The sequence below is a fragment of the Grampus griseus genome (genome assembly GCF_964374135.1).
Source record: "Grampus griseus genome assembly, chromosome: X".
NCBI classification, from domain to species: Eukaryota; Metazoa; Chordata; class Mammalia; order Artiodactyla; family Delphinidae; genus Grampus; species Grampus griseus.
Window position 1 is genome coordinate 13,821,085 of NC_138999.1, and position 27,190 is coordinate 13,848,274.

The following is a 27,190-nucleotide window of genomic DNA, read 5'->3' on the forward strand; positions in this document are numbered from 1 at the left end:
CTTACACACACAAAAAAGGTAAATATGAGAGGTGATGAATGTGTCAATTAACTCGATGGTAGGAATCCTTTCACAGTCTATACGTACATTAAGTCATCACACTGTACACTTTACATATGTGACAATTTTATTTGTCAATTATGCTACCTCAATAAGGCTGAGAGAAGCAAAATATCATTTTTAGCATGTGAATTATTGCATAGATTTTGCTCATATCTGAAATATGGCTCTAGTTGGTTGTTGTGGAAGTTTACAGTAATGTAGGAAGCCTTAGTGCAAAAGCTCCTGAAAAATTTAAACAAATGTATATAAATGGGTGGAAAATGGGTGGGGATACATGTGTGTTCTTTTCTTCTACTGGAAATGTTCACTCTTTAAGTTGGAATTTACTTAGTGTGGCTGATTAGTTTAGGAAAATACCTTTCTGCCCGGCTTTGAGCGTATCTGCAGGATGTCATGCCTCTGGGAGGCAGTGTCTTATCAGGGCTTGCTAACCCTTTCTGTAAAGGGCCCGGTAGTAAATATTAGGCTTTGTGGGCCAAGAGGCAAAATTGAGGATATTGTATAGGTACTTATATGACAAGAGAGAAAGCAAACTTCCACAAAGTTTTTATTGACAAAATTCAAAATATGATAATTGAGTACAAGTGTTTTTTTGCGGGGGTGGGGGATTAATACAGATCTACTAGTAAGAAGCATGGAATTCTTGTTTTGGGGATAACATTTTACCTCATAGAATTCAAAGTTAGTGTTCCCTATCATCAGATTGACTGCAAATGTTCATCTGTAAAAACCATTCTCAGCACATACAAGACCAGGCAGTGGGCCAGATTTGGCTTGTGAACATCAGTTTTCCAACCCCTGATGTAATAGAAAAACCTTTACATTTGGACCCAGGCCCATGTAGGTCTGAGTACTGGCTCTGAACCTGTGACCTTGAACATCTCACTGAACTTTCTGAGTTGTGACATTTATTTGTGCATAAACTGGAGGTAAGGATAGCCACCTCATGGAATAAATATCATCCCCATGTTTGTTACGATTTTTGTGTTAAGATTCCAGTTCTGTAGATGCTGATGTAATTTAGCTAGACTTACTTGCAATTAGTATTGGGCAGAGTCAAAAGCTGATTTGTCAGGGGATAGAATTTTCAAATGGTCTCAATGTACTATGTGAAAATATGTTTTTGCAGTGGAGAGATCTAGCAGTCACCCTCTTAACCAAATGGCCAAGCTTGGCAATTAGTGGTGGGATGTTCTGAAAGTATGTACCCCTCACTGTTGTGTACCTCTTACTGTATCACAGTACCACCTGTGTGGTGTTCTTGCCAGAAATGTTTGACTTGAATGTTATCCCAAGGAAACAGAAATCCAAAATGTGGAACATTCTGCAGGACAACTGGCCTGAACTCTTGAAAGGATTCAGTGTCAGTGAAGAACGGAGGTGGGATTGTTTTAGATTAGGGAAAGACAGAGGAGACATAAGATAAAAATGTAATGCACAAACATTGATTAAATCCTGGATGGGAGAGGGGAAATTCAGTTCTATAGGCCATTTTTAAGACGATTGAGGACATGAGAGTATGGACCATATGTTGTGTGATAATATTAATGTTGACTCCCTCAGATGTGGTGATGATGGGGGGATAGTGTAGGAGAATAGTCCTGTTTTGGTAGGTGAATAGTAAACTATTTAGAGGTGGGGGAGGGAGGAAAAAGAGGCAGGGAGGAAAAGGGAGTTGGAGGAGGATGAGAGAGAGAGAAAAGAGTAAGTCGTTTCGTTCAGCATGACTTACTTCCTGTCTTGGCACTGAGTGTGGTACTTTCAGTGGGGAGGTGCCCAGGATACTTTAATAAGTACTTTCAGGTATTAGTGGGCTTCCGTGTCTGAAATCACACGTGAGCCCTGAATGTCTGTTTTCTCTTTAACGGGGTGGGGCTTTGGCTTAGGCATGTGCTGGGGCGCCTCATGTTGGGTGATCAGATCTGGGGGTTCGTATTTTCTCGGGTGGCTCACCCAGGTCCCTCTGGACTGAAAGTCCCTCTTGATATTTGGAACGTTTACATGAGTGGGAAAGGAAAACCCAGGACAGTGGACCTCACTCTTCAGCTCTTTCCCGAGAGGCTGAGGTACAACTTTTACACATGTACTTCAAATCCTCTTTATTTCTGTTTTCGAGGGGGCCTGTATGGAGGCTGGCGTCTCCTGGGGGTATGCTAAGCAAAGGAGGCTGGAGGCAGAAGGCCGTGATGCATCTTTAGCACACTGAGTGGCTGGAGAACCACTGAGGTGTTCTAGATGGCGAGGCCAAGGGCCAGGGGTAGAGGCCAAGGGCCGGGGTAGAGGCCCAGGGCCAAGGGTAGGGGCCGAGGGCCAGGGGAAGGGGCCGAGGGCCAGGGGTAGGGGGCCGAGGGCCAGGGGTAGGGGCCGAGGGCCAGGGCAAGGGTCTGCGGGCCAGGGGTAGGGGCCGAGGGCCAGGGGAAGGGGCCGAGGGCCAGGGGTGGGGGCCAAGGGCCAGGGCAAGGGTCTGCGGGCCAGGGGTAGGGGCCGAGGGCCAGGGGAAGGGGCCGAGGGCCAGGGGAAGGGGCGGAGGGCCAGGGGTAGGGGTCAAGGGCCAGGGGAAGGGGCTGAAGTTCAAGGGAAGGGGCGGAGGGCCAGGGGAAGGGGCCAAGGGTCAGGGGAAGGGGCTGAGGGTCAGGGGAAGGGGCTGAGGGCCAGGGCAGAGCATGGTGTAGTCTGATCCTCATTCTCTGACCCTGCCTGGTCCCTCCTAGCTGACTGAGCAGGGAGGGGACAGAGCAGCTAATACGCTGTTACATTCCTGCAGGAGCTCTTCAGCCTCTATGGTGTGAGATGACTAAAGCCCATTTAGCAGTCACTTGTAAAAGTAATTACAAAATGAGAGAAAGAAGAGCATTCTGGGACTATGGGCTGTGAAAGCCAATTAATTCAACAAACATTCGTTGAGCAACCGACTATGTAGTAAGCATCGTAAAGTATTAGTCCTGGGGGATACAAATGATAAAGATATACTCTTGCCTTGTGCTGGGCACTTGAGGGGTATGGGAAAGAGATGCGGTACAGGGGAGACAATGACCAGAATAGTGATTTTGCTCTATTAAAAGGCTAGTGATGTGACAGAAAAGTAGTGAAAAGGACTATGGGAATACAGAATGGAATTGACTGTGGTTTCAAAGATAAGGTTGGTCTTGAGGTGATTTGAAGAAAGAGTCTGGTGGGTAAAGATGTGGGGAAGGGGGACTTTCCTGGTGGTCCAGTGGGTAAGACTCTGCACTCCCAATGGAGGGGGCCTGGGTTTGATCCTTGGTCGGGGAACTAGATCCCACATGCATGCCGCAACTAAGAGTCTGCATGCTGCAACTAAGAAGTCCGCATGCCACAACTCAGAAGTCCACATGCCGCAACGAACATCACATGTGCCGCAACTAAGACCCAGCGCAGCCGGAAGGAAGGAAGAAAGGGAGGGAGGAAAGAAAAGAAAGAAAGGAAAGAAACGTTTAAAAACAAACAAACAAAAAAGAAGTGGGGAGACATCCAGCTTCCAGGTGAGAGACATGCCAGGTGCTGAGAGGCCTGCATGGCTGTCCTGTGTTGAGAGGCCGGTTGGCATCTGGAGTGGCTGAAGCCTTGGATGCAGGAAGGGGAGGAGACAAGCTTGTTGGCAAGGTAGTTTGGGCCAGACGAGAGGGCTCAAAACCATGCTCAGGGCTCTGGGTTTTACAAGAAAGGGCACGAGGAGCCCCGGAAGCCTGCTTGAGTTGGGGGGGTGGTCTTGTTTTAATAAGATATCTTGGAGGGAATGTGGAGTATGGTGTGTGAGGTCTCAGGAGTCTGGGGGCCGGACTTGAAGGAGTAGGTTTGTGAGCAGAGACTATGAACTTGGGGAGCTGTGGTGGAGGGAGAATAGGAAATAGGGGTCCACTAATGTTCTTGGAGAATTCTTCCAACCCCTCACGCCAGGACGTTGAATTTTTAAATCTCTCTGAGGAAGTCTTTAAAAATACTTGAAGGAGGAAGCTTATTCAAACCTTTGAACAGTTTTGAAAATTTATTACATTTCAGCTCGGAAGGAAAGTATTATTTCAGGCAAACTGGAACGGGTGTGGACTGATTACTCAGCACAGCCACTTAATCTTTCAGAATTAGGTAGGAGGGAAGCTATTTTAGTGGCCTTCCATCTTCTTCCAGAACTTGGTCCAGGTTCCTCCCAAATGGTCAGTGAATTTTTCTGATGCGTGTCCAGCACCCCGACAGTTGAGCGTACATCTGTAGGCTGTGAGGAAGTTGATTTCATCCATTCCTTTTTTTTTTTCATCCCATCTCTTGCCTTCCACCTGAGAAAACAAACATGAGTCCATAGGTTCTTGTTATGTGTTAGAACTTTGCACAATGTGTAACCTAAGATGGGTCCAGCTGAGAGGGTTGCAGGTTTGGAGTTTAGACTAAAGAAGAGGAGTGGAGTCTTTTCATTTTTTCTTTATTTTGAGAAAATCTTGGCAACTGGGACTGTTTGAAGGAGCAGTTACATAAAATATCTCCTGCTAGTTGAGTATCTGGGATAAAGCACCACAGTTTTTTCTTTAGATTGCATTAAAACGTTTCTACCCACAATTTAGAACTTTTCCACGGAGAATTTAGATTTAGAACATTTTGAACCTCAATAAAGAAAAAAAACTTACAGAATTAACCTGCAGTTTGGACTGAGAAGTCTCAAGCTTACGAGATTCCATATGTAAGTTCCAAAGGCCTATAATTTATCATCCTTGCGGCTTGACTATTTCAGAAAGTTCTTGGCATGTCTCATGGAGGTTTGGTGTACAAAGAGCAAGAAGAGTGGCCTATGGGCTTACCTCACTTATGTGTGTATATTCTACATTGGCTACAAAGCAGTGATTCTACTGGTATATGGGAGCAAAGGACAGATTCCAAGGTAAATGAGGCGGTTTACTAATGCCAGATTTGGGTGTTAGTCTTGAAGTACCACAGTGAATATTTTAGCAGCAATTTCAGTTACCTTTAGTTAAGAGCTTTTCTAGTTCTGTGTGATAGTTGTGCTAAAGGAAGGTTACCTTGATAATAAATTAACACTGACTGAAATATAGTTAAGTTGTTCACGTGGCAAGGATTACAGTTTCTTAATATTAGGAATTACTCTGCAAGACACCTATATTGATGATGTTAGTTTTTTTCCATGTATAGGCAATCCTGTATCCGAAGATGTGTAATTTATTTATTCACAGTAAGGAATGTATTATAAAACACAATTACTTGAGCTTCCCTGGTGGCACAGTGGTTAAGAATCCGCCTGCCAATGCAGGGGACATGGGTTCGAGCCCTGGCCCGGGAAGATCCCACATGCCACGGAGCAACTAAGCCTGTGTGCCACAACTACTGAGCCTGCGCTCTAGAGCCCGCAGGCCACAACTACTGAAGCCTGCACACCTAGAGCCTGTGCTGCGCAACAAGAGAAGCGATGACAGTGAGAACCCCGCGCACTGCAACGAAGAGTAGCCTCCGCTCGCGGCTACTAGAGAAAGCCCGCACACAGCAACGAAGACCCAATGCAGCCAGAAAAACAAACAAACAAACAAACAAACAACTCAGTTACTTTTTATTTGTGAGGGTTGCTTCATTCACTTGATGGAGAATTTTTTGGACTGTATACTGTATGCCTATCCTTGCGCTAGGAGATAAATAGAAATTAACCATTGCCCTTGGAGAGAAGACATTTTAATGGGAGGCAGAGATAAACAGATAATTATAATATTTGATAAGTGCTGAAATAGACATTAAAAAGCTTGAATTGGAGAATTTCTAAATGTATACAAACATACACAGTAGGAGGATGAGCCCTCACAAACCCGTCACCCAACTTCAGGCATTTTCAACTCTCAGTAATGCTTGTTTCACCCATACTCTCCAGTTACTCCCTTTCCTCCTTTTATTTTGGAGCAAATCCAAGACAATAAGGTATCATGTGATAGACATTTATAGACATTTGAATAGTCAGAGAGTACACTGGGAAAAGAGACTATACCTGGTGAGTTGAGAAGGAGCTACAGAGCAGTAACATTTGAGTTTAATCTAGTGGGGAGTGAGGATGTTCTAGGTCGAGGTGAATGGAATGGAACCCAACAATTATTGAACACCGTTAAGCATCATATCAGGTTCATTTAGTACATTATTTAATTTTTTCCCTCATAGTCTTATGGGAGAGACAATATCTCTATTTTATCAATATATACGAGGAAACTAGATTTCAGCCTGACCAACCTTGACTTCAAGGCTGTTTAGTTTCCCATCTTCTGCACCGTGTACCTTAGGCACAGAAATGTAGAAGATCAGGATGTGCTTGGGAAAGCAGGAGAAGCTGAATGCAGCTACAGAATTGTGTGCATGTGTGTGTCCAGAGATGAAACTAGAGAAGCTGCTCAGGGCCAGGTTGTGAAGGAAGTTTAATGCTGCACTAAGAAGATAGGATTTTGTCCTGAGGTGGTGGGGATCCAGGCTGAGATGCCTTTAAGCATGAGAACAGTATTGTTAGCTTTTAAAAGGCAGATATGCAGGCACTATGGAGGATGAACTGGAGTTGGAAGATGAGCTGAGGAGAGACTGGTTCGAGAAAATTATTTGTTCAACCACTATTTATTAAGCATAATCAACGTGGCAGGGAAAGGAACTGGTGAGCAAGACACACATCTCCCTATTTCATGGAGCTTAGCCTAGTAGAGAATCAGTTACGTGCAAATGGCCTATTGTGATGTGATTTTATAATAAGAAATATATATTTGGTCTTCAACCCAGTTCCTGGCACAGAGCTTCAAAAACCCTTGGGATTTCCTGTGATAAGAGCAATAAATGTGTCTTTTATGTTAACAAGGTGACTTTTGGAAAAGTCCCTAGGTAACAAGGTTGGAAGCTGCTTCCAGGGAACCAGATGGCTAGAGGGTTGGAACTTTCAGTACTCCCCCGCAATCCCCACCGAAACTGGAAACCATACAGATGTCCAGTGGCAGGGGATAAATAATACTGAGTGACAACAAAAATGAGTGAACCACAGTTTCACTCAACAACTTGGAAGAATGTCACAAACAAGTTTAGAAACAAGCAAGACTAATCTGTAGTATTAGAAGTTAGGAAAATGACGGGTGGGTAGTGACTGAAAGGAGCTTCGAAGGGGGGCTTCTAGAGGCTTGTAAGTTTGGATTTCTTTCATTTTTTTAAAAAAATTATTTATTTGGCTGCGCCGGGTCCTAGCTGGGGCATGCGGGATCTTCGTTGAGGCACGTGAGATCTAGTTCCCTGACCTGGGATTAAACCCAGGCCCGCTGCATTGGGAGCGTGGAGTCTTAACCACTGGACCACCAGCGAAGTCCCTGTTTCTTGATCGTTATGTAGTTGTATTCAATTTGTGAAAACGCATCTAACTACATACTATACACTTATTTGTATGCTTTTCTGTTTGTATATTATGCTTTTCTATAGGAATATACTTCAATAAAAAGCTAAATATATAAATTATTGGAAAAAAGTTTAAGTTTCAAGAGCAACATTTCTTCTAGAAACAAATTCTGATAATAAGTATTGATGCCTCCTTGTACACCTGAGGAAAACTGACACACTATTATATGAAAGTCACACTTTAAAAGAGAAACCTGTCCCTGTACAGTAATTTGTGTGAATTCTATTAAAAAATAAAATATGTCACGATGGCCAGGTGAGATATTAGGAAGGATTAAGGCAAGGCAAAGGAGAAGATAGCCTTGATTTGGCAGATGGTTCTGTGATAGATGTGAATGTGGTTAGCATCGAAGATAAGTTTCTGATTTGGGATATGGTATTGTTGATGCCAGCAACTGAGGCGAGGGCTGCTGGAAGATCTGTAGGTTCAAGGATATGTGGGGAAGGGCAAATGAGTAGGGCTTATTTAATTTATGTTATGTCTGAGATGGCTTAGGGTATCCACGTAGAGTTGTCCAGTAGGGTTTTGGAAAAGTGCATGAAGTATCTGAGTTGTTAGGTTTGGAGAGAGCGGTTTGGTGATCATTAGCATTTGGATTGTCACCCATGCCTGGGCCACACCACTGACCAATTAAAGCAGAATCTTTGGGGGTGGAGGCTAGGTCTCTATTTTTCAAAAGCTCCTCGGGTTATTCTAATATGCAGCTAGAATGGGAACAAAATAAACAAGTAGACCAAAAAATTAGACAATGGCATGTTTATTGAATGGACACTGTTGTGGGCACTACTACTTTAGCCTTCATGAGGTAAGTACCTGTTTACACTTAAGGGGAGACTGAGGCACGAGAGATAAGTAACTTACCTTAGGTTATACAGGTAGCCGGTTGGTGCTAGGGCCAGGATTCACACCTAAGTCATTTACTCCAAGAACTGTTCTCTTTACCATAACACCCTATTGCTTCTCCACTCAAGAATGAATCCGGGAGGGTTGAGACTTTGGAATGACAGTGCGAGAAACTCAGCAGATCCTCTTTCCAGTGAAAGAGCCTCTTAACTGGTAAAAATTGTAAAGGATAATCATTTAAAGTCTCTGGAAATTGACCTGAAGACATACAGCAAACGTAGAAACATTTATTCAAGAAAATCTCCTAAATCTTAGTAAGAACAGTGAGCCAGCAGCCTCTGAGCCACGACCTCTTCCTCTCCCCACCCCCACCAGTTCCACATGGTGGAGGCTCTGTTTTCCGTGGGTCTAGCTGAGAAGACAGGACTCACTCCCCCCAACCCCAGCTCATAGTCTAGGGCTAGGAGAGGTGGACTGTGGGCTACTGGAAGTACCAGAAGTACCAACAGGAGAAAGAGAGAGAGGGCCAGAAAAATATTTGAAGAAATAATAGTGAAAAACTACCCGAGTTTGATGACAAACAGTAGTCTTCACATCCAAGAAGCCCAGCTCTGTCCTGACTCCTTCTGTGGCTGCCAGTCTCGCTGTGACTGCAGGCAGGGGATGCCTGCAATACAGTGAAAATACCTGGAATGCGGGTGGGAGAGAATGGAAGTAAGGGCACTTAAAATGCCACAAAGCTTGCTGTTTTTCCTGAGATTCAGCTGTTTTTCTTGAATAAACACTCCCCGCATTGCTGCAGACTTTTGGTTAATTTCCAGAGTTGTGTCCATTTTTGTTGGTTTCTCATTGCTCTGATGGAGGAGAGAATTTTTGGAGACCCTTATTCTGCTATTTTTTGTTGACATCCCAGTTGAATTTTAATAGGAATTTTCTTCAGATTACTTAGTGTCTGTTTATAGTTTGTTCTGAAAGTGTTTGTTAGGTTAATTATTGGAAGTCTAAAACTCTATCCATAGGACCAACTAAGAATAATAATAAAAAATGCACAGTGTATCTTTATAGCAGAATATTACGCAGTTGTTAAAATAAAGTGGTAATTTTAACTGCGCGCTAGAGAAAAATATTCAGGGGATGATGCTAAATGAAAAGCAAGTTGCAAAATAGTATGTGGTATTCTATTTTCATAAAGTTTGAATAAGCAACAAGAAAAACAGGTGTGTGCTATATATATATGCTGAGAACATTTCTAGGAGAAATGAAAATGTTTTCCTTTGGGGCACCAAAGGGAGTGGGGGTGCTTGTTACTTCTTCACCCCCACTTACTATTATTTGAACTTTTGAGTATCTGTTACTTTGAAGTAACTTTAAAGAAGTCATTGAAGGGACTTCCCTGGTGGTGCGGTGGTTAAGAATCCGCCTGCCAATGCAGGGGACATGGGTTCAAGCCCTGATGCCACATGCCGCGGAGCAACTAAGCCCATGCACCACAACTACTGAGCCTGTGCTCTAGAGCCTGTGAGCCACAACTACTGAAGCCCATGCGCCTAGAGCCCGTGCTCCGCAACGAGAAGCCACCGCCAGGAGAAGACCGCGCACCGCAACGAAGAGTAGCCCCCACTCACTGCAACTAGAGAAAGCCCACGCGTAGCAACGAAGACCCAACGCAGCCAAAAATAAATAAATAAATAAAATTTAAAAAATAATTTTAAAAAATAACTCACTTTTAATTTCGATCAACTAGGATAACCCACAAGTAGTGATTATGACTAATCTATTCTCTCTTCACCCCGGTGACTTTCTAGACTTTAGACTTTGTATGTTACAATCCACCCCCTGAAAAAGTCACTCTTTTGTAAGAAGCTTAACAGCCATTCTTCGTCACCTTTATTTTTATCTTTGAAAGAGGAGGAATAACCACCCAGTCCTGAAACATCACGCGTAGGTAGAATTGAATTATCCAAATTGAAAACCTCCCTGCAAACTGGAGGAAAAAGAATCCAACCAGCGTGTACCCATAGGTTCTCCAGGGACTTTTTGGTTAGTTACCCCATGAAATCCTTGAGATTTCATAATCTATTTTGTCTCATTTTGCTGTTATGAAATGGAGTTTTCAGCATCCCTTCTCTTGTCTGTTTTCAGATCACGGAACTCTGTGGTGCCAAGCGGGTTGGTTATTTTGGTCCAACACAGTTTTACGTTGCCCTGAAATTAATTGCTGCAGCACAGTCTGGCCTCCCTGTGCGGATAGAGAGTATTAAATGTGGTAAGTATCTCCCATTGATACATTTTATTATCCATGACAGGTTTCCTGTTTATGATAACCATTTTTAGTGGGTTTAAGGCCTGTTCTATAAGCATTTGTGGAATTCTTCCTTTCTTCTTCCAACTCTTCTTTAAAGTAAAATAAAACTTACCAGGTATCTTAGTGGTTTTTTTTTCTTTTTTAATGAGAAAAAAATTCAGAGTGACCTGAGATTAGTTCCTTTTAACTCACTTGCAGTTAAAAATAGATTTCGTTCTTTAGCCGGCAAAGATTGGGATGGGGATTCTAGAGCCTGTGGCAAAATAATAAGACCGTTTAATTTTCCACTCGAGGAATCTATAATGTCGTTTAAGGCTCTATTAGGGCTGAGTAACTAGGAGAATTTGAGTGGAACTGCCCCTTCTGTCTCTCTTCTTTCCCTGCCAGGCACGTCAGGTATGATCATCTTTTAATCTCCCAATTCCCAAAGCACTATTTTCATGATTGTTAAGTACTCGGGGGCTACCAAGATTTTTGCAGAATGAATTTATCTTCTCAAAGTTTTGATTTACCATTTTCTTACCTTGCTATCCCTGCCCCCAACCCAGGACATACTTGAGCACTTAAACCAAGAGTAAAGCCCCAAACTCTTAGCATCATTTGCACTTCTTCAGTACTGGTTTTACCACGCTGTTTAAAGAAGGTGGTTATTCAGTGGATGTGCTGAGGTCCTTTTTTAGTTCACTCTGATATGAATTACTTTCCTGTGGCCACACAGCTATGCAGGAACTTTGTCCTTTTCCTCATTTTGAGATAAAAATGACTCTGCTGTTCCTACCTGTTCTGTGAAGGCCCTGGTGGACCTCGACGTGGGTTGAGGATTTATGGTTAGTCCGTGACAACCTTGTAGGACAGCTGCAAATAGCAGAGAAGATTCTGATAGCTTGACTATGGGAAATGAAAGCTTTTTACACTAACCATCAGGAGGCCGCAATCATCCTGCTAACCTTTATTAAAGGCTTAGTGGGTGTCAGACACCATCTCATTTAGTCCTCATGACATCTACCTACATTAGATAATTGTGTCAGTTTCCATTGCCTTCGATAAGCTGTGATAACAAGTACCATTGAAATCTCAGTGCCTAATGGAATAAAGGCTCGCTTCCTGCTTTGCGGTGGGTCAGGCTGAGTAACTTGCCTAAGGATTGTAAGGTTCTAACCAGCTCTAGCCAGGAGCTCAGCCTCCAGTTCCCGTGCTCTTCATTGCTATGCAGAGTAGCCTCTTCTTGATGATTCTTTCTGTTTAGTAAGGTGCTGACTGTAATCTGTAATCCTGGATGTTTTCCGAATGGGAAAAAAAATCTGACCCCCAAAGCATCCCTCAGTATTAGAAAATTTGGTTCCAAAATAGGTTTCATGATGAAGTATTATTTTGGTGGCCGGTTTGGTGTCTAATGGTCACTGCTATCATTCACTTGCTGTGATTAGTTCAAAGTTACAGCTCACTGAATTTCGATTTGTGGTAGGCAGTGATAGTTTCCATTCCATTGTAAATGGTCATTAAGCTTTATTGTAGTATCCCCCAACTTCATCTTCTGGAAGAGTTAAGAGCTGCTTTATTGTATAAAAGAATAAACTTCTGACACCTTTGTTGCTTATATTTGGTTAGACTGAAGTCTTTTACCTGATTTGTGCTCAGATCTACAGCTTAATTTCCTGGGGGGACGGGGTGGAAGGGATGGACTAAGTTATCACTTGTGTAAAGGATTAACCCTTTTCCCAAATACAAGGCTTTCTCCATTGTATTTTATAAATCCTGATGCTGCCTTTTACCTCTGAGGGTTTAAGTATACTCAGAGTTAATTCTGAATTTCCTTCCTTCATTTAAAGATTTATTAAATGATAGTTATTTGTAGTCAGCATATGTTGAGTAAGGATGAGGGCAAGACAGGGCCAAACTTTGAGCTGCTACTTAGCATTTTCCGATTTGTTGCTTGAAATCCATTAGCTTAATGTTTGATGACACAAACCTTGAAGGCCAAAGAGAATGCTCTCTGAGAGCCTAATCTGAAAGGCTGCTACCTTTAAAAGGCCCTGTCACACCCAAGGAGTTGTGAGTCTACCCTTCCTTCTGTAAGAGTCATACCCTTATTTCATGAATGACATGTGCCTGTGTGTATGTTAACCTCTAACCCCTAGCCATTCCCATTTTGCTGAATACCCCTACCATATGCAGTTGCTTAAGCCAGGAACTTAGAAGCCATTCTTTTTTTTTTTTGATATTTATTTTTTCTTATTTTATGGCTGCACTGCACAGCATGTGGGTAGAAGCCCTTCTTGATTCCCCCCTTTCCCTCATTCACAATATAATCCATCAAAATCCACTGCCCATTCCCTCCATCTCTCTGCTTCTGCTGGACCAGGCCACCTGCAGCCACACCTGAGCACCACGATGATTTTGTCATTGGTTTCTTGGCCTTCTCTATTTTCTACGCCAGTCTCTTTTCCCACGCAGCGGTAAGAGTGGTCTTTTCAAAATAGCCACCAGATCATTTTATCCAGCTTCTTGAAACCCTCCCAGTGGTTGCTTGTTGTACATAGTGCTAAGTTCGGAGTCCCTACACTGATCTGTAAGGCCCTGCATAACCTAGTCTCTGCCTACTTCTCCATCCTCATCTCAAACCTCTTCTTCTTGCTTGCAGTCCGTCCCCCAGCCTCACTGGCCTTCTAGCCATTTCTGGGCCACCTCTTTTCCTGTTGTAGGAAAGACCATATGTTATGTCGAGGTGTTGGGTTGCTAGCAGTCTGTTCTTCCCCCTCTCCTTCCCGTGCTGGCTCCTCCTCCTTATTCTTCAGGATTCCGAGGCCGCCCCCACCATCCTTTCTAAAGTATGTCCTGTCAAATTAATTCATCAACAAAGGAACCAGCATGTAGTAAAGCTGGTTCAAGAAAGTCAGAAGTATTTATAGTCATGGAAAGAAAGAATGCTGGAATAAGATTGCTAAATTACATATAAAATTGATTAATGCCCTACAGTGCAATAAAACTGTAACTGGGTTATTATACTCTTTTCTAAGATAAAATTCATTTGCATTGCTGTCAGACAAGAAGTATTTGTTAGCTAACAGTTTTCTACAAGTTAATATCTACACTTTCAGAATTGTAAAATGCCTAATCAAGAGTAAATAGTAACTTAAAAAGCACACATCCCTAGGGAATGAGGTACTCCTTGGATGGGCCCATTAGATAATGCTAGGTAATGTGGCAGGCCCCTCCCTACTTTATTCTCTCTCACCGCCGGCTCCTTCATAGCACTTTTATCAGAGTTTGTAAATACTCCTTTACAGGTTTGACAAGTTTTTTGTCTGTCTTCCTTAGCAGTCTGCAAGTCCAAGGGGAAAGGAGGAGCTTCTGGTAATCCCTGCACTGAGGGGCCTTGTGGGTACTCAGAGCATGTTTGTTGAATGAATGAATGAATGAATGAATGACTGAATGAATGAAGACATAAATGCCTGTGCATGGGGAGCGAGTCTTAATCAGCTGTCACTCTTTAAACTCAAACATTTGGAATTCAGGTTCACCTGGAACTGCTGAGGGATGCCTACAGAAGTCATCATTCTCAGGCTTTGGTTCCCACCCTCGTCTGCCCTTGAGAATCGTCTGGGTAACTTTTTTTTTTTTTTTGCGGTACGTGGGCCTCTCACTGTTGTGGCCTCTCCTGTTGCGGAGCACAGGCTCTGGACGCACAGGCTCAGCGGCCATGGCTCACGGGCCCAGCCGCTCCGCGGCATGTGGGATCTTCCCGGACCGGGGCACGAACCCGCGTCCCCTGCATCGGCAGGCGGACTCTCAACCACTGCGCCACCAGGGAAGCCCCATCTGGGTAACTTTAAATGCAAAATAAAAAATACGAGTACCTGGGGCCACCTGCAGAAATTATCATTAAATTAGCCTGGGGTGTGGCCTGAGCGAGGGGGGTTTTCAGAGCTCCCCAGGTGATTCTTCTGTGGAGCCAGGGTTCAGAGTGACTTCTGAAGACAGCTGGGTGGAGTATTTTCAGGAGCTTTGCTTAAGCTCTGAGTACAGATTTGGTCACATCAGGGCCTGAACTGGGGGTAGACAAGAGGCGCCCAGGGTGTATAACTCCCTGCGCTTGCTCCCCGGGCCCTGCAAGTGCTGACACTGCCTTTCCACGGCCCTGAGAGGGCTGGCCCCAGGCTTCTCTCTGGCCTCACCCTAGTGGGAGCTGGGGCGACACGTTTGGTGAAAGCTGACTTAGAAGGACGGACGGCGGGTGTGAAGTTCAGGGCCAGCAGAGAATTCCTGCAGAGGAAACCACGTGCGAACATTTGCCCTGGGAGCTCCTGTACCTTCCTCCTTTCCGAAGACAGGCCAAGAGTGGGTGTGAGGACCGAGGGAAGGTGTAGCGGGGTCAAGAGTAGGGTTTTGAAGCTTTTTGGTGCCATGGGCCCCTTTGGCAGTGTGAAGCTTCTGGACCCCTTCTTGGGGTAATGTTTTTGTTTTTTTTAAAGAAGTTTTTATTGGAGTATAGTTGCTTTACAATGTTGTGTTCTGCTGTACAGCAAAGTGAATCAGGTATATGTATACATATATCCCCTCATTTTTGGATTTCCTTCCCATTTAGGTCACCACAGAGCAGTGAGTAGAGTTTTCTGTGCTATACAGCAGGTTCTCATTAGTTCTCTATTTTATACATAGTACTGTATCTATGTCACTCCCAATCCACCAATTTGTACCCCCCCTACTTCCCCCCTTGGTAGCCATACGTTTTTTTCTCTACATCTGTGTCTCTGTTTTGGAGTACAACGATGTGGGATTATAAAGGAAACCAATTAAAACTGACCCTTGAACAACTGGAGGGTTAATCCATGTATAATTTATAGTCAGCCCTCCATATCCGCGGTTCCTCCACATCCATGGACCCAGCCAGCCACAGACCGTGTAGTTCTGTAGTATTTACTCTTGAAAAATATCCACGTGTAAGTGGACTCACAGTGTTCAAAGCTGTGTTGTTCAAGGGTCAACTGTATTTTGAAATTAAAACTGAGATATTTAAAAAAGTTGTTATATAGCAGTATACATGCTTCTTTATTAATGTATTAAATAAAAGATCTGTGATCCAAATAACTAGCGTACTTTCAGAGTAGTGATGAACATAAACAGTACTTCAGGATGTCCACAGCAACTGTAATGTGATATAAAAATATCTGATTTCGGCGGGTGACAAAGTTGCAAGCACTGCTGACGATATTACAGCAGTTCATTGCTTACATTCATAATTGAAAGAAATGCTAACTTATGGTTAGGGTAGGGAGAATAAAGATGTAATTTACTTTCTTATCCAACACGACAGACCCCTTGATTTTTTCCCACAGCTCCTTTAAAGGGGAGTCTCTGAACCCCAGTAGTGCAATAATGTGATTCATGTGGTTTCTAGGGCTGTGTTCCTCATTCCTGACCTGGTGGTAGTCTGGCACAGTCTGCAGGGAAAGGAGAAAGAATTAGGACAAAGGATTGAGTTATTTATAAAAGGAAATGTGTTCAATTTTAAGATGGTTTTTTTGGTTTCCTTTTGTTAAATGTGCTCTTTTATGAAATTGATAATGGATAACTGTAACTTACCATCACCCCTCCAAAAAATTATAAGATCAGCCTTCCCACAGCAGCCTTTACCTGCTCATCTAGCTATCTAGCTTCCCATTTCCAAATTAGCAACAAATTTTTCCAAATTAACAGGTGGATAGCGCAGATAGGCGATTATAAGGCTTTGATCAACCCAGGTTTGGGTTAGTAAGACCAACCTGATGTTTTTCCCAAGTAACTTAAGGAAAATGTGTGGGTTTGGCTTCACTTTGGAATTACTGAACATCGTTGTCATTAATTTTTGTTAACCTATAAGTAACTGGTATAAATGGATGGGCGACGAAAAGTAGTGGGAAGAGAAGGGAGCCCCAGGAGGCCAGGAGTGTTGTTAAGACTGTAGCTCTGCCGCCATTTTGCTGCATGAGTAAGACAAGACCCACCCTCCCCTTCTTGGGCTTAGTTCCTCACCTGTAAGATGTGGATACTTCCAGTAGATTTTCTCTAGACCATTTGCCCCTCTGACACGCCACAGTTTCAGCCTGAATGTTCAAACCTGCAATACAGAGACTATTTTAATTTTCAGGATGACAGTGTAGCCTAGTGGCTAAGAGTGTAGGCCCTAGCAGTAGACTACCTGATTTTGAATCCCTGCTCCATCACTCTTTATTTGTGTACCCTCAGGCAAGTTTCTTAATCTCTTTGAGCTTAAATGGCTCACCTGGAGAAGGGGTATCCCAATAGTAGCTGCCTTGTAGTTTTTGGCCAACCATCTAAACTGTGCTGTCTCATATGGTAGTCACTAGCCACGTGCGGCTGGCTATTGAGCATTAAAAATGTGTGTAGTGCGAGTGAGGAATTGAATTTTTAATTAAATTAATAATTAATTTAAATTATTTAAAATTTAAAAGTCAATTAATGTAAAATATTTTTCCATTAAATGCAACTGTATTGTTTTAGTAAGACTACATTTTACTTGAACCACTGTATTGTGTAAGACAGGGGTCAGCAAACTTTTCCTGTAAAGGGCTAGGTAGCGGATATTTTAGGCTTTGTGAGCCATATGGCCTTTGTTGCAAATATCCAACTCTGCCCCAGAACTGTGAAAGCAGAAGTGGACAATATGTAAACAAAAGAGTGTGGCTGTGTTCCAGTGAAACTGTTTATGGACATTGAAATTTGTATTTCATAATTTTCACGTCCTGAAATATTTTTCTTTTGATGTTTTCCAAACATTCAAAAATGTAAAACCCATTCTTTTTTTTTTTTTAAATTTATTTATTTATTTGGCCATGTTGGGTCTTTGTTTCTGTGCATGGGCTTTCTCTAGTTGCGGCGAGTGGGGGCCACTCTTCATCACGGTGCGTGGGCCTCTCACTATCACGGCCTCTCTTGTTGCGGAGCACAGGCTCCGGATGCGCAGGCTCAGCGGCCACGGCTCACGGGCCCAGCCGCTCCGCGGCATGTGGGATCTTCCCAGACCAGGGTTCGAACCCATGTCCCCTGCATTGGCAGGCGGATTCTCAACCACTGCGCCACCAGGGAAGCCCAAACCCATTCTTTTTTTAATGGTAATACTATTTTTTAAAACTGAAGTATACCTTGATGTACAATATTATATAAGTTACAGGTATACGGTATAGTGAGTCACAATTTTTTAAGGTTATACTCCATTTGTAGTTATTATAAAACATTGGCTATATTCCCTCTGTTGTACAATACATCCTTATAGCTTATTTTGTACATAATAATAGGCAGCAGGTTGAATGTGGTCCATAGGTATATCCCCAAGATAAATGAATTCATGTCTGTCAAAAACCATTTATAAGAATGTTCACAGCAGCTATATTCCTAATGGCTCCAAACTGGAAACAACCCAAATGTTCATCACAGGAGACTGGATTTAAAAAATTTCAATGTATTCATAAAAATAGATTATTCCATAGCAATGAAAAAGAATGAACTATGTCTTTGGATGATTATGTGGTGCATTGGATGATTATCACAGACAAAGTGTTGGTCAGAGAAGGTGGTCACAAAGATTAATATTGTATGATTCCATTATGTGAAGTTCTATAATGGCAAAGGTAATCTGTGGATTTAGAAATTAGAATAGGTTGCTAAGTGGGACAAGGCGAGGGGATTAACTAGAAAGGGATATGAAGGCAAATTCTATATGATGGAAATGTATCTTAATTTGGGTGTTTGCTATGAGCTTATACATACATTTGTTAAAAGTCTTCAAGTGGTACACTTAAGCTTTATATAAGTCATCCCTCCATACAAAATACTCCTTACGTAATTTAAGAAGAAATCAGTTAGTTGTTAACATTTAACATTATAGTATCTTAGTCAAATCCAGATTTCTGGCCATAATGGTCCACATTCCTTCATAGCAACCATCAGCCAAACTGTGCTGTTCCAGTAGGGTAGCCAGTAGCCACACTACTGCGGCGCCTGAGTGCCTGAGATGTGGTGTATCTGAATTGAGGTCTGTGGTACAGGTAAGTACACATGGGGGTTTGAAGCATTAGTCTGAAAAAAGAATGTAAACTATTATATTAATTTTTATCTTGATCACATGCTGTAATCTATAACATTGGGTTAAAATACACTAAATTAATTTCACCTGTATCTTTTGTGCTTTTTTCAATGTTAAAAATTTTAATTGTGACAAAATATATAGAACATAAAATTTACCATCTTCACCATTTTTAAGTGTACAGTTCAGTAGTGTTTAGTATATTCACGTTGTTGTGCGACCAATCTCCCCACCTTGCAAAATGGAAACTCCGCCCCCGTTAAACAACTCTTCACTCCCCTTCACCCCCGGCCCCTGGCACCCACCATTCTACTTTCTGTTTTTATGAGTTTGACGATTGATCCCTCATGTAAGTGAAACGATGTAGTATTTGTATTTTTGTCACTGGCTTCTTTACTTAACATTTTTTTTTGGTAATGTAGCTACTACACAATTTACAATGATATATGTGGCTGACATTATATTTCCAGTGGACAGCGTTGGAGGACACTGCACAGCAGCTGCCACTTTGTAATTTGCCATTTGTTACTGCATTTATGCTGCTTATGTTTCTTCTAATGAATTGAAGAGATTGAAGTATTTCTTATATTCATGACTCCATCAAACGTGGGAAAACAAAGGACTTTTTCCCTTAGAGGGTCACATGTTTAAAAAAGGAGAGGCATAGTTCTCTTTGTGGAAGGGAAAAATAGTCATTTCTATTTAATATACAAAGCATTTCTGTGTTCAAAGAATACAACGTAAGATGCCATTGTGAAACAAATGATTGCTGTGCTCATGGTGTCCTTGGCCCTTATCAGTATTTCATTTGAACTCTTGATGTGTTTCTTGGTGTTAATTCAGTTTGGGAGAAAAGATTCTAAACAACTACTACAAATAAATCTTCTCCTGTGATTACTTGACATAAATCACTGGATAGCAGGTACTTTATTGATTAATTTTCTAATAAAGTTGCACTGTTACATTTGGTGTACACATGACTAGGAAACAACATTTAGACTGAACATCGACAAACTAGAGTTTTACTTTTCACTTTTTAAAAGCTTGCAGCATTAAAAAAAAAAAAGCTTGCAGCAGCTTAAGAAAAATAGCACCTTCATTAACCTTTTCAATGATAGGGATATCATTATATATGGTTACAATTCTGTTAAGTGAGAGTTGTTTACAACCTTGTAAACAAAGAAAGTACGAGGGAAATTCAGCTGTATTTTGTCTTTTGCTACCGGCGGGGGGAGGGAGGTTCTTTCCCAGGTGAACAATTTTGGAGAAATGCCATAGCCAGGGAAGGAGAGCGTGTGACGTGACGGTGTCCTAAAGGACAGCTGGGGGCTCTAGTGTAATAGTTGATATTCATCAGCCGGGTTTGTGTTCCATTGCTCCCAGAGTTATCTGTTGAACACCAGTGAAACGCTGGTCAGGGAGCTTAAAAATGCCAAGCATTTACTTCTTTTCTCCCTCAAATAGGGCTTGGAAGTAGCATCATCCTCTCATGGGCAGATTAGAGTGCAAGTTATTTTATGTGATCTCGTTCCATGTGTTTTAGATCCTTTTTGCAGACTGAGTTGAAACAAATACCTTTCTGAGAAGAGAACCATAGGATTAGCTGATATTTGATTTACTAAGAATCTAGACTTTCTTTTTTCTTGCCTTTTTTCTTTTGAAGTCCATTCCTGCCTTGAGTGTTGGAGAGCTGCCATGGTTAGGGAAGAGTAAAACATTAAAAATGGTGGCCATCCTGTCTTTAGAGGAAAGTCTTGGTTTAATTTTCCAGATTGGTTATTCTATTTATGTCTCTTGGGCCCTTGGCTGATTGATCACGCAGGGATTTGTCATATTGCCTACTTCTTTAAATCAAATGTGGACATAGCAACTAAAAATAAACATGATGTGGATATTAGAGAACCAGGGGCCTTCTTTGCCTGGGGAGCTGGGATACTGCTTGCTGTTGCTAAGAGGTTTTCTGGCTTTAGCACAGCTTCAATCATTGGAAGTGCAGCTGTGTTTTTGGAAGAGGGAGCTAAGGGAAGGCAGAGGCACACTGATGAGTATTATCCCGAACAATGGATCCAGATGCAAATCATTATGCCTAATCCAGAATATTATACCCATTTTTGGCATTCTTGTGCTGTGTTGTGTGTGATTTGCTGTGCTGAGAACTCGAAGTGTGCCAAAGTATCATTTCTGTTTTCAGAATAGTTTTGTTAGAAATTTGAAAGCTAAGTAAATATACCAGACAGTTGGGTTTCAGCTCTTTGTGGCATAGAGTGTAGCTAATGGTTTTGACAGTAGAATCTGACTGAACGTTGGACTGATTGCTCTAACTTTATACCATTTTCCTTATTCCATTATGAAAAGACAACTGGAGATTGAGTGTGAAAATTGTTTAAGCAGTGACATAAGGTGAGAAAGTGTTGTATGCAGTAGGTTTGTCCTGGGAATGAGGGGCCTTTCTGTAGGTCAGCAGCACTGGCTGGTGAAGAGCCAGCTCTGCCACAGATGAGCTGTGTCTTCTTAGCTCCTTCTGCTCTGTTTCCACATCTATAAAAGGAGGCTAATGATCATCTTACTGTAGTGAGTTGTGAGGATTAAATGAGTTAATATTTGCAGATCTTAATACAGTGTCTGGCATATAATAAGCACTATATAAGTTCTGCCTGCTACTGTTTGTCACTTGATACTGAGTTCTACGATGTCACGTCCTTTTTCTTGGTGCCGAACTGAAGGCTGAAGTGGGAGATCTGTCCAAAACCTGAATTTGTTCTGAGATGATTCAACAGCATTTAAAAACGTTGAGCCAGGATACCGTGTTAAACTGTAGCATTTTTCTATTATGACATTATTATAGGAGTCCTTATTGTGTTGAAATCAAATTTAATCTATATTTAGTGTTCTGGAATTTTTCCTCAAAAGTGACTCATCTTTTGGCCGTTGAGTTCCCTTTTTTGCAGTTTTCAAATAAAGTCTCACTTGAGCTTCTCTGATTCTGCTCCTAAAGAACTGCCGCTGCCTCGCTTTATGATGTCAAAAACTGATGCTGAGATCCGGTTTGGGAACATGGCTGAGCTGCATGGAACTAAAGTTCAGATTCCATATTTAATCACAGAAAAAAATACCTTCAAAAGAATGGATGATGAGGATAAACAGGTAAACAGTCTGATCAGGCATGTCTGTTTGCTTTTGACCATGAATCCTCACAGAGCAGTGCCTCTTAGCTGCTGTCAAGCTTCCAGTGAATTGCACCATCTGGGTTACAATTATAGACTTGGAAGTGAGCCAGTAAAGTTTCCTTGTAGCAAGGAGAAGAGGCTGATGCATAGAAATTACCATTGCCATGAGCCACCTATGGGCCATTTAGAGCTTACTTTAATGTAGAATTGGGTCTCAAGTAAGGCTACTGATTTAACACACTTATTTGATGTCTCTAATCACCATTTCCAAATGGGTTCTTCGAAATGTAACTTCTAGGAGTGTTTAATAAGTCCTTTCTTCCAAAAAAACCTGGAGAAAAGGTTTCTCTGGTTAAATATGTTTGGAGAATGCTGCTTCATGGACTATTCTCGGGGGAAAGGCTAAATACTCAGTCTTAGACGTTCACAGTGCACATTAGCACAGTAAAAGCCCTGAGAAGTCCTGCAATAAAGAGACATGGAGATCAGCATGTACTAAACTCCTTTCACCAGGGAATCCCTTCTTGGGGAGCATGTTTGGAGTGCCGTGTTGGGAAATGCTGCCATTACCTGTGTAGCCGGAAGAAGAATAGGGTGGATGGGCGTTTAAAATTAGACCACTATTTGCAATAGTCAGATAGTGACTGGTAGAGACCAAAGTGTAAATTCCAGATGAGTGAGCCTATCAAGAAGAGGTAAAATAGACTTACACATTAGTGAACCCTCAGGGCATCAGGGTACATCCCATACTTCCAATGAAGATAAGAGACTGAATTATGCAGAAAAGTCAAATTATATTCAATTATAGTATCTTCCATAAGGAAGAGAAATCTGTTATGTTTAGGAAGACCAATCAAAATGTTTTCAAATGCAAGACAATTAAAGGATTAAGTTGGAAAACTAATGTATATGGCTCACCCTGATAATGCTGGATATTTGAGGTATCGTTGCAGAAGTTTCATATTTAAGTTAGGTGTAGCATGTTCTGTTGCTTTCATAATTCTCATATGTTTAAACTAGTTCTTCAGGGATTGATTGATTGATTGATTTTATTTTATTTTTTTTAGGGATTTAGATAAAAAGGTGTACAGGCGCATACCTTGGAGGTAGTGCGGGTTCCATTCCAGACCGCCACAATAAAGCGAGTCACATGACTTTTTGGTTTCCCAGTGCATACAGAAGTTACATTTACACTATACTGTAGTCTACTAAGTGTGCAAGAGCATTAGGGCTAAAAAAACCCCCAATGTATATACCTTAATTAAAAAAATACTTTATTGCTAAAAACTGCTGTCATCTTAGCAATTAGTAGTAGCATCAAAGATTACTGATCACAGATTACCTTAAAAATACAATAGTAATGAAAAAGTTTGAAATATTTGTAAGAATTACCAAAATGTGACACAGGGACGTGAAGTGAGCAAATGCTTTTGGAAAAATGGTGCCAATAGACTTGCTCGATGCAGCGTTGCCACAAACCTTCAATTTGTTAAAAAAAAAAAAAAAGAGTAATATCTGTGAAGTGCAATAAAATGAGGTATGCCTGTATCAGAATCTTCAGCCAATACTCTTTGGCATGTTTTCCCACCAGCATTTGGAGAGGAATGAGGGTCCACTATCCCAGGATGATTGGATGCCCTGGGAACTTTCCAGGCCCATCCCCTGGCTGCGTGATTGAGGACACATCCTTTCACTTCAGTCTGGGCTTATGCTAGGCCCACCCAGTCTGTGGGTGTGAGCTTACAATTCAAAGCAAATATTCTTTTCTTTTACTTGAAAAAGAGTACTTGATTAGTATCTCAGATTGCATTATTATTATTATTTTTGACTAAGAGCACCTATATAGTCTCTATATTGATGAAAAGTACTGTTTCCTCATTACTTGGGTATTCCAAAGTTACCAGTCTATTGGTAGCATTAAAAAAAAAAAAAAAAAAAAAAGGAAACCCAGTAGCCGAGTTAGAAGGTTGCTTGTCTTGCCTGGGGTCCTACATAAAGTTCACATTCGAGTTGAGATTTGAATTGTAGTTTATTAAGGCTCCATCCTAGTGTTTAGGAATAGGCTAGTTGGAGTGGTTTACCCATAATGAATTGTTTTGCAATTTCTCAGTATAAAAAAAAAAGCTGGCATTTTACTTTGGCTAGCCAGGTCCCAGAATATTTAGCATTAACCATTTAAAATATTAAAAAAATAGCCACATTGTTGGAAGACTTGGTAAGTGTAAATCCAGGAAATAGGAGCCTTTATTAATGAATGAAAATTGAATCTGTTCACGAAGAGATCAAAATTGGGGAGTATGAATGTTATTTCATGTGATCAGTGTCTTTCGTTTCCCCAAGGAAAATATTATTGGAGTAACTGGAAGTGTTTCAGGCTTGTTTTAGTAATTTAGGTAACTGAGCTCCGGCGAGACTGTTCTCTGGGAGACTTCTGAATCCTCAGACACTGCTTTTTAACCAAGCTGCGTTTCTGAGAAAATATTCTCCTCCATTTATTAAAGCAGCCTGCTTACTGGCAGTAGAGTTGCGTTATACTTCATAACTGCAGCTCAGAGCGCCAGGCTCCTTGAGTGATCGTCTCTGAACTCTGCTCTGGTTCTTTGAAGCAGGAAACGCAGTCTCCCACGATGTCACCCCTCGCCTCCCCTCCTTCTTCCCCGCCTCATTACCAGAGGGTGCCCTTGAGCCATGGCTACAGCAAACTGCGGAAAAGCACGGAGCAGATGCATCCAGGTAAGAGGCCAGCTGTCCCAGGCAGTGTCTTAGAGGCTCCTTCATCTATCGGGCAGCAACGCCACCAGCTGCTCAGTCTCCTGACTTAATTACCTCTGGCTTTGGAGACAGGGCTCAATTTAATTTTATACTCTCAAGCAAGGTTAAAAAAAATATAAAATGAAATCTGTGTTAGTAATGCCTTGTTTTCTGTCCTACAAACTAGTTCATCTTTAGACTTGTAGATAATGATTTAGATGATTTAATCCTTCATATACAAGTTTCGTTACACAGGAACATAGCACATGAAGGATTTGTATTGTTTTGGAATAGTTATTCCTTTCTGCAAAGCCACCAAACATATTTATATGATAACTGCTCTTATGAAACTACTTAAAAAATAGAACTCTGCAGAAGAGTTGATTCAACCTTTAAAGACTGAGCACATAAATGAAAATATTTAGCTCTTGTGTTTGGGACTAAGAATAAGGGAAATGCCAGGGGAGGCATCGTGCTCAGGTGTGTGAAGTGCCCAGTTGTGGGGTTGCCTGCTTGCTCACATTTGCACTGTGCTGGCCATGTTAGTGGTAGAATACGTTACTTGCTTCTGAGAATGACTTGCAGAGTTGACTCCCTGGCTGCAATGCTTAAAGCTCCATAAATTCACGGCAGCATCTTGTCCTTGTGGGGCTCAGGTTCCTAGCTTAAGATATGACCAATTAAAGGTATTCTAGAATTGGATATCCATAACTCCCCCCCTCCCCGCCTTTTTTTAAAATTCTGTGAGCTGTAACTGAAAGTGACCCAGTTTCTGCAGGTTTTTGCTGCATTGAAAATAGTGGTGACTTCTAGAGGGAAACAGATTTTAAAAAAAAATGTGTGCTAGGCTGAACTGAAGAGAGACTATAATCTTGCCGAGAGAAGCAGGTGTAGCATGATGGAAAAATCTTTTGATTGGAATCAGAAGGTGAGGATTTATGTGACTAGCTATGTGACCTTGGGCAAGCCACTTACTGCTCTGAACCATGATTTTCCTCTCCTCTTTTTAAATGGAGTAATAGTATCCTATAGGGGTGTTGTGAGGATAAGCGAGAACATGAGTATAAAATCTGATTGGAAATTGAATCCTATGCAAATGCAAGATAACGTTGTTGGGGGATAGGAACGAAAAATCACTCCCCTGGAACCTGAGTGTCCCATTGGTGTCTGAAACAAAACGGGGTTGAGAATTCTTCATTTTCCTTATAGTCTCTCCTGCCGAATTTCCCTATTTTTAGAAGTGGGTTTTTTTTCCTTAATTTCATCTGGGTTTGGAAATTGGAGTACTATGCCTAGCATGGTGTCTAGTTTTTGGATTTTAATTCACAGGTGAGTCGTTTTTTGTTCTACCGAGTCACCAGGTTCTACTCTTTTTTTCTGATATTCCTTAAAAAACTTGTCTGTACCAGCTCTCTCTGCTTCATGCTCCATTTTCTCCTCATTCCATTCAAATTGGGCTTTCATTCCCCCAGTGGCAAGGAAATGACCTGCTTCTCTCCTTCGCTCTTTTAGCGCGTGTGTCAAGGTTTTCCATGCTTTCATTCTTTCTTAGCCCTTTTTAAAAAAAAAGTGAGGTAAAATTTACATGTGATAAAATGCACACATTTAAAATCTTCAACTTGAGGGACTTCCCTGGCGGTCCAGTGGTTAAGACGTCGCCCTCCAGTGCAGGGGTGCGGGTTTGATCTCTGGTCAGGGAGCTAAGATCCCATATGCCTTGGGGCCAAAACAAAACAAAACAAAACAAAAAACCAAAAAAAACCACCCCAAAACATAAAACAGAAGCAATATTGTAACAAATTCAATAAAGACTTTAAAAATGGTCCACATCAGGACTTCCCTGGTTGCGCAGTGCTTAAGTATCTGCCTGCCAATCCAGGGGACACGGGTTCGAGCCCTGGTCCGGGAAGATCCCACATGCTGCAGAGCAACTAAGCCCATGCGCCACAACTACTGAGCCTGCGCTCTAGAGCCCGCGAGCCACAACTACTGAGCCTGCGGGCCACAGCTACTGAAACCCATGTGCCTAGAGCCTGTGCTCTGCAACAAGAGAAGCCACCGCAATGAGAAGCCTGCGCACTGCAACGAAGAGTAGCCCCCGCTCGCTGCAACTAGAGAAAGCCTGCACACAGCAAGAAAAACCCAACACAGCCAAAAATTAAAACAAAAAAAAGGTCCATATCAAAAAAGAACTCTTTAAAATAAAATAAAATCTTCGATTTGAGTTTTAACAAATGGATATACTCATGTATCCACCATTTTGATCATGAATAAAATATTTCCCTACTATATGATCCAGCAATTCCACCCCTGAGTATATATCTGAAGAAAATGAAAGCACAAATTTGAAAAAATACATGGACCCCAGTGTTCATAGCAACATTATTTACTATAGCCAAGGTATGGAAGCAACCTAAGTGTCCATCAACAGATGAATGAAGAAAGAAGATACACGTACATACACACACACAATAGAATATTACTCAGCCATAGAAAAGAATGAAATTCTGCCATTTGTAGCAATGTGGATGGACCTAAAAAGGGAATTACGCTTAGTG

General features: G+C 41.8%; 1 protein-coding gene across 9 annotated transcripts in view; it reads left to right on the plus strand.

The window, feature by feature from the left end:
• REPS2 (RALBP1 associated Eps domain containing 2) overlaps positions 1–27,190 on the plus strand; it is a 225,885-nt gene that overhangs the window by 56,127 nt on the left and 142,568 nt on the right. For 5 of the 9 annotated variants that reach the window (XM_082681115.1, XM_082681117.1, XM_082681121.1 and 2 more), the window contains exons 2-4: positions 10,469–10,592; positions 21,710–21,858; positions 24,488–24,614. In XM_082681115.1, the coding sequence (XP_082537241.1) occupies positions 10,469–10,592; positions 21,710–21,858; positions 24,488–24,614 (400 nt within the window). The remainder of the gene's footprint in view (positions 1–10,468; positions 10,593–21,709; positions 21,859–24,487; positions 24,615–27,190) is intronic. The other 4 variants (XM_082681116.1, XM_082681119.1, XM_082681123.1 and 1 more) reach the window with 1 other exon arrangement.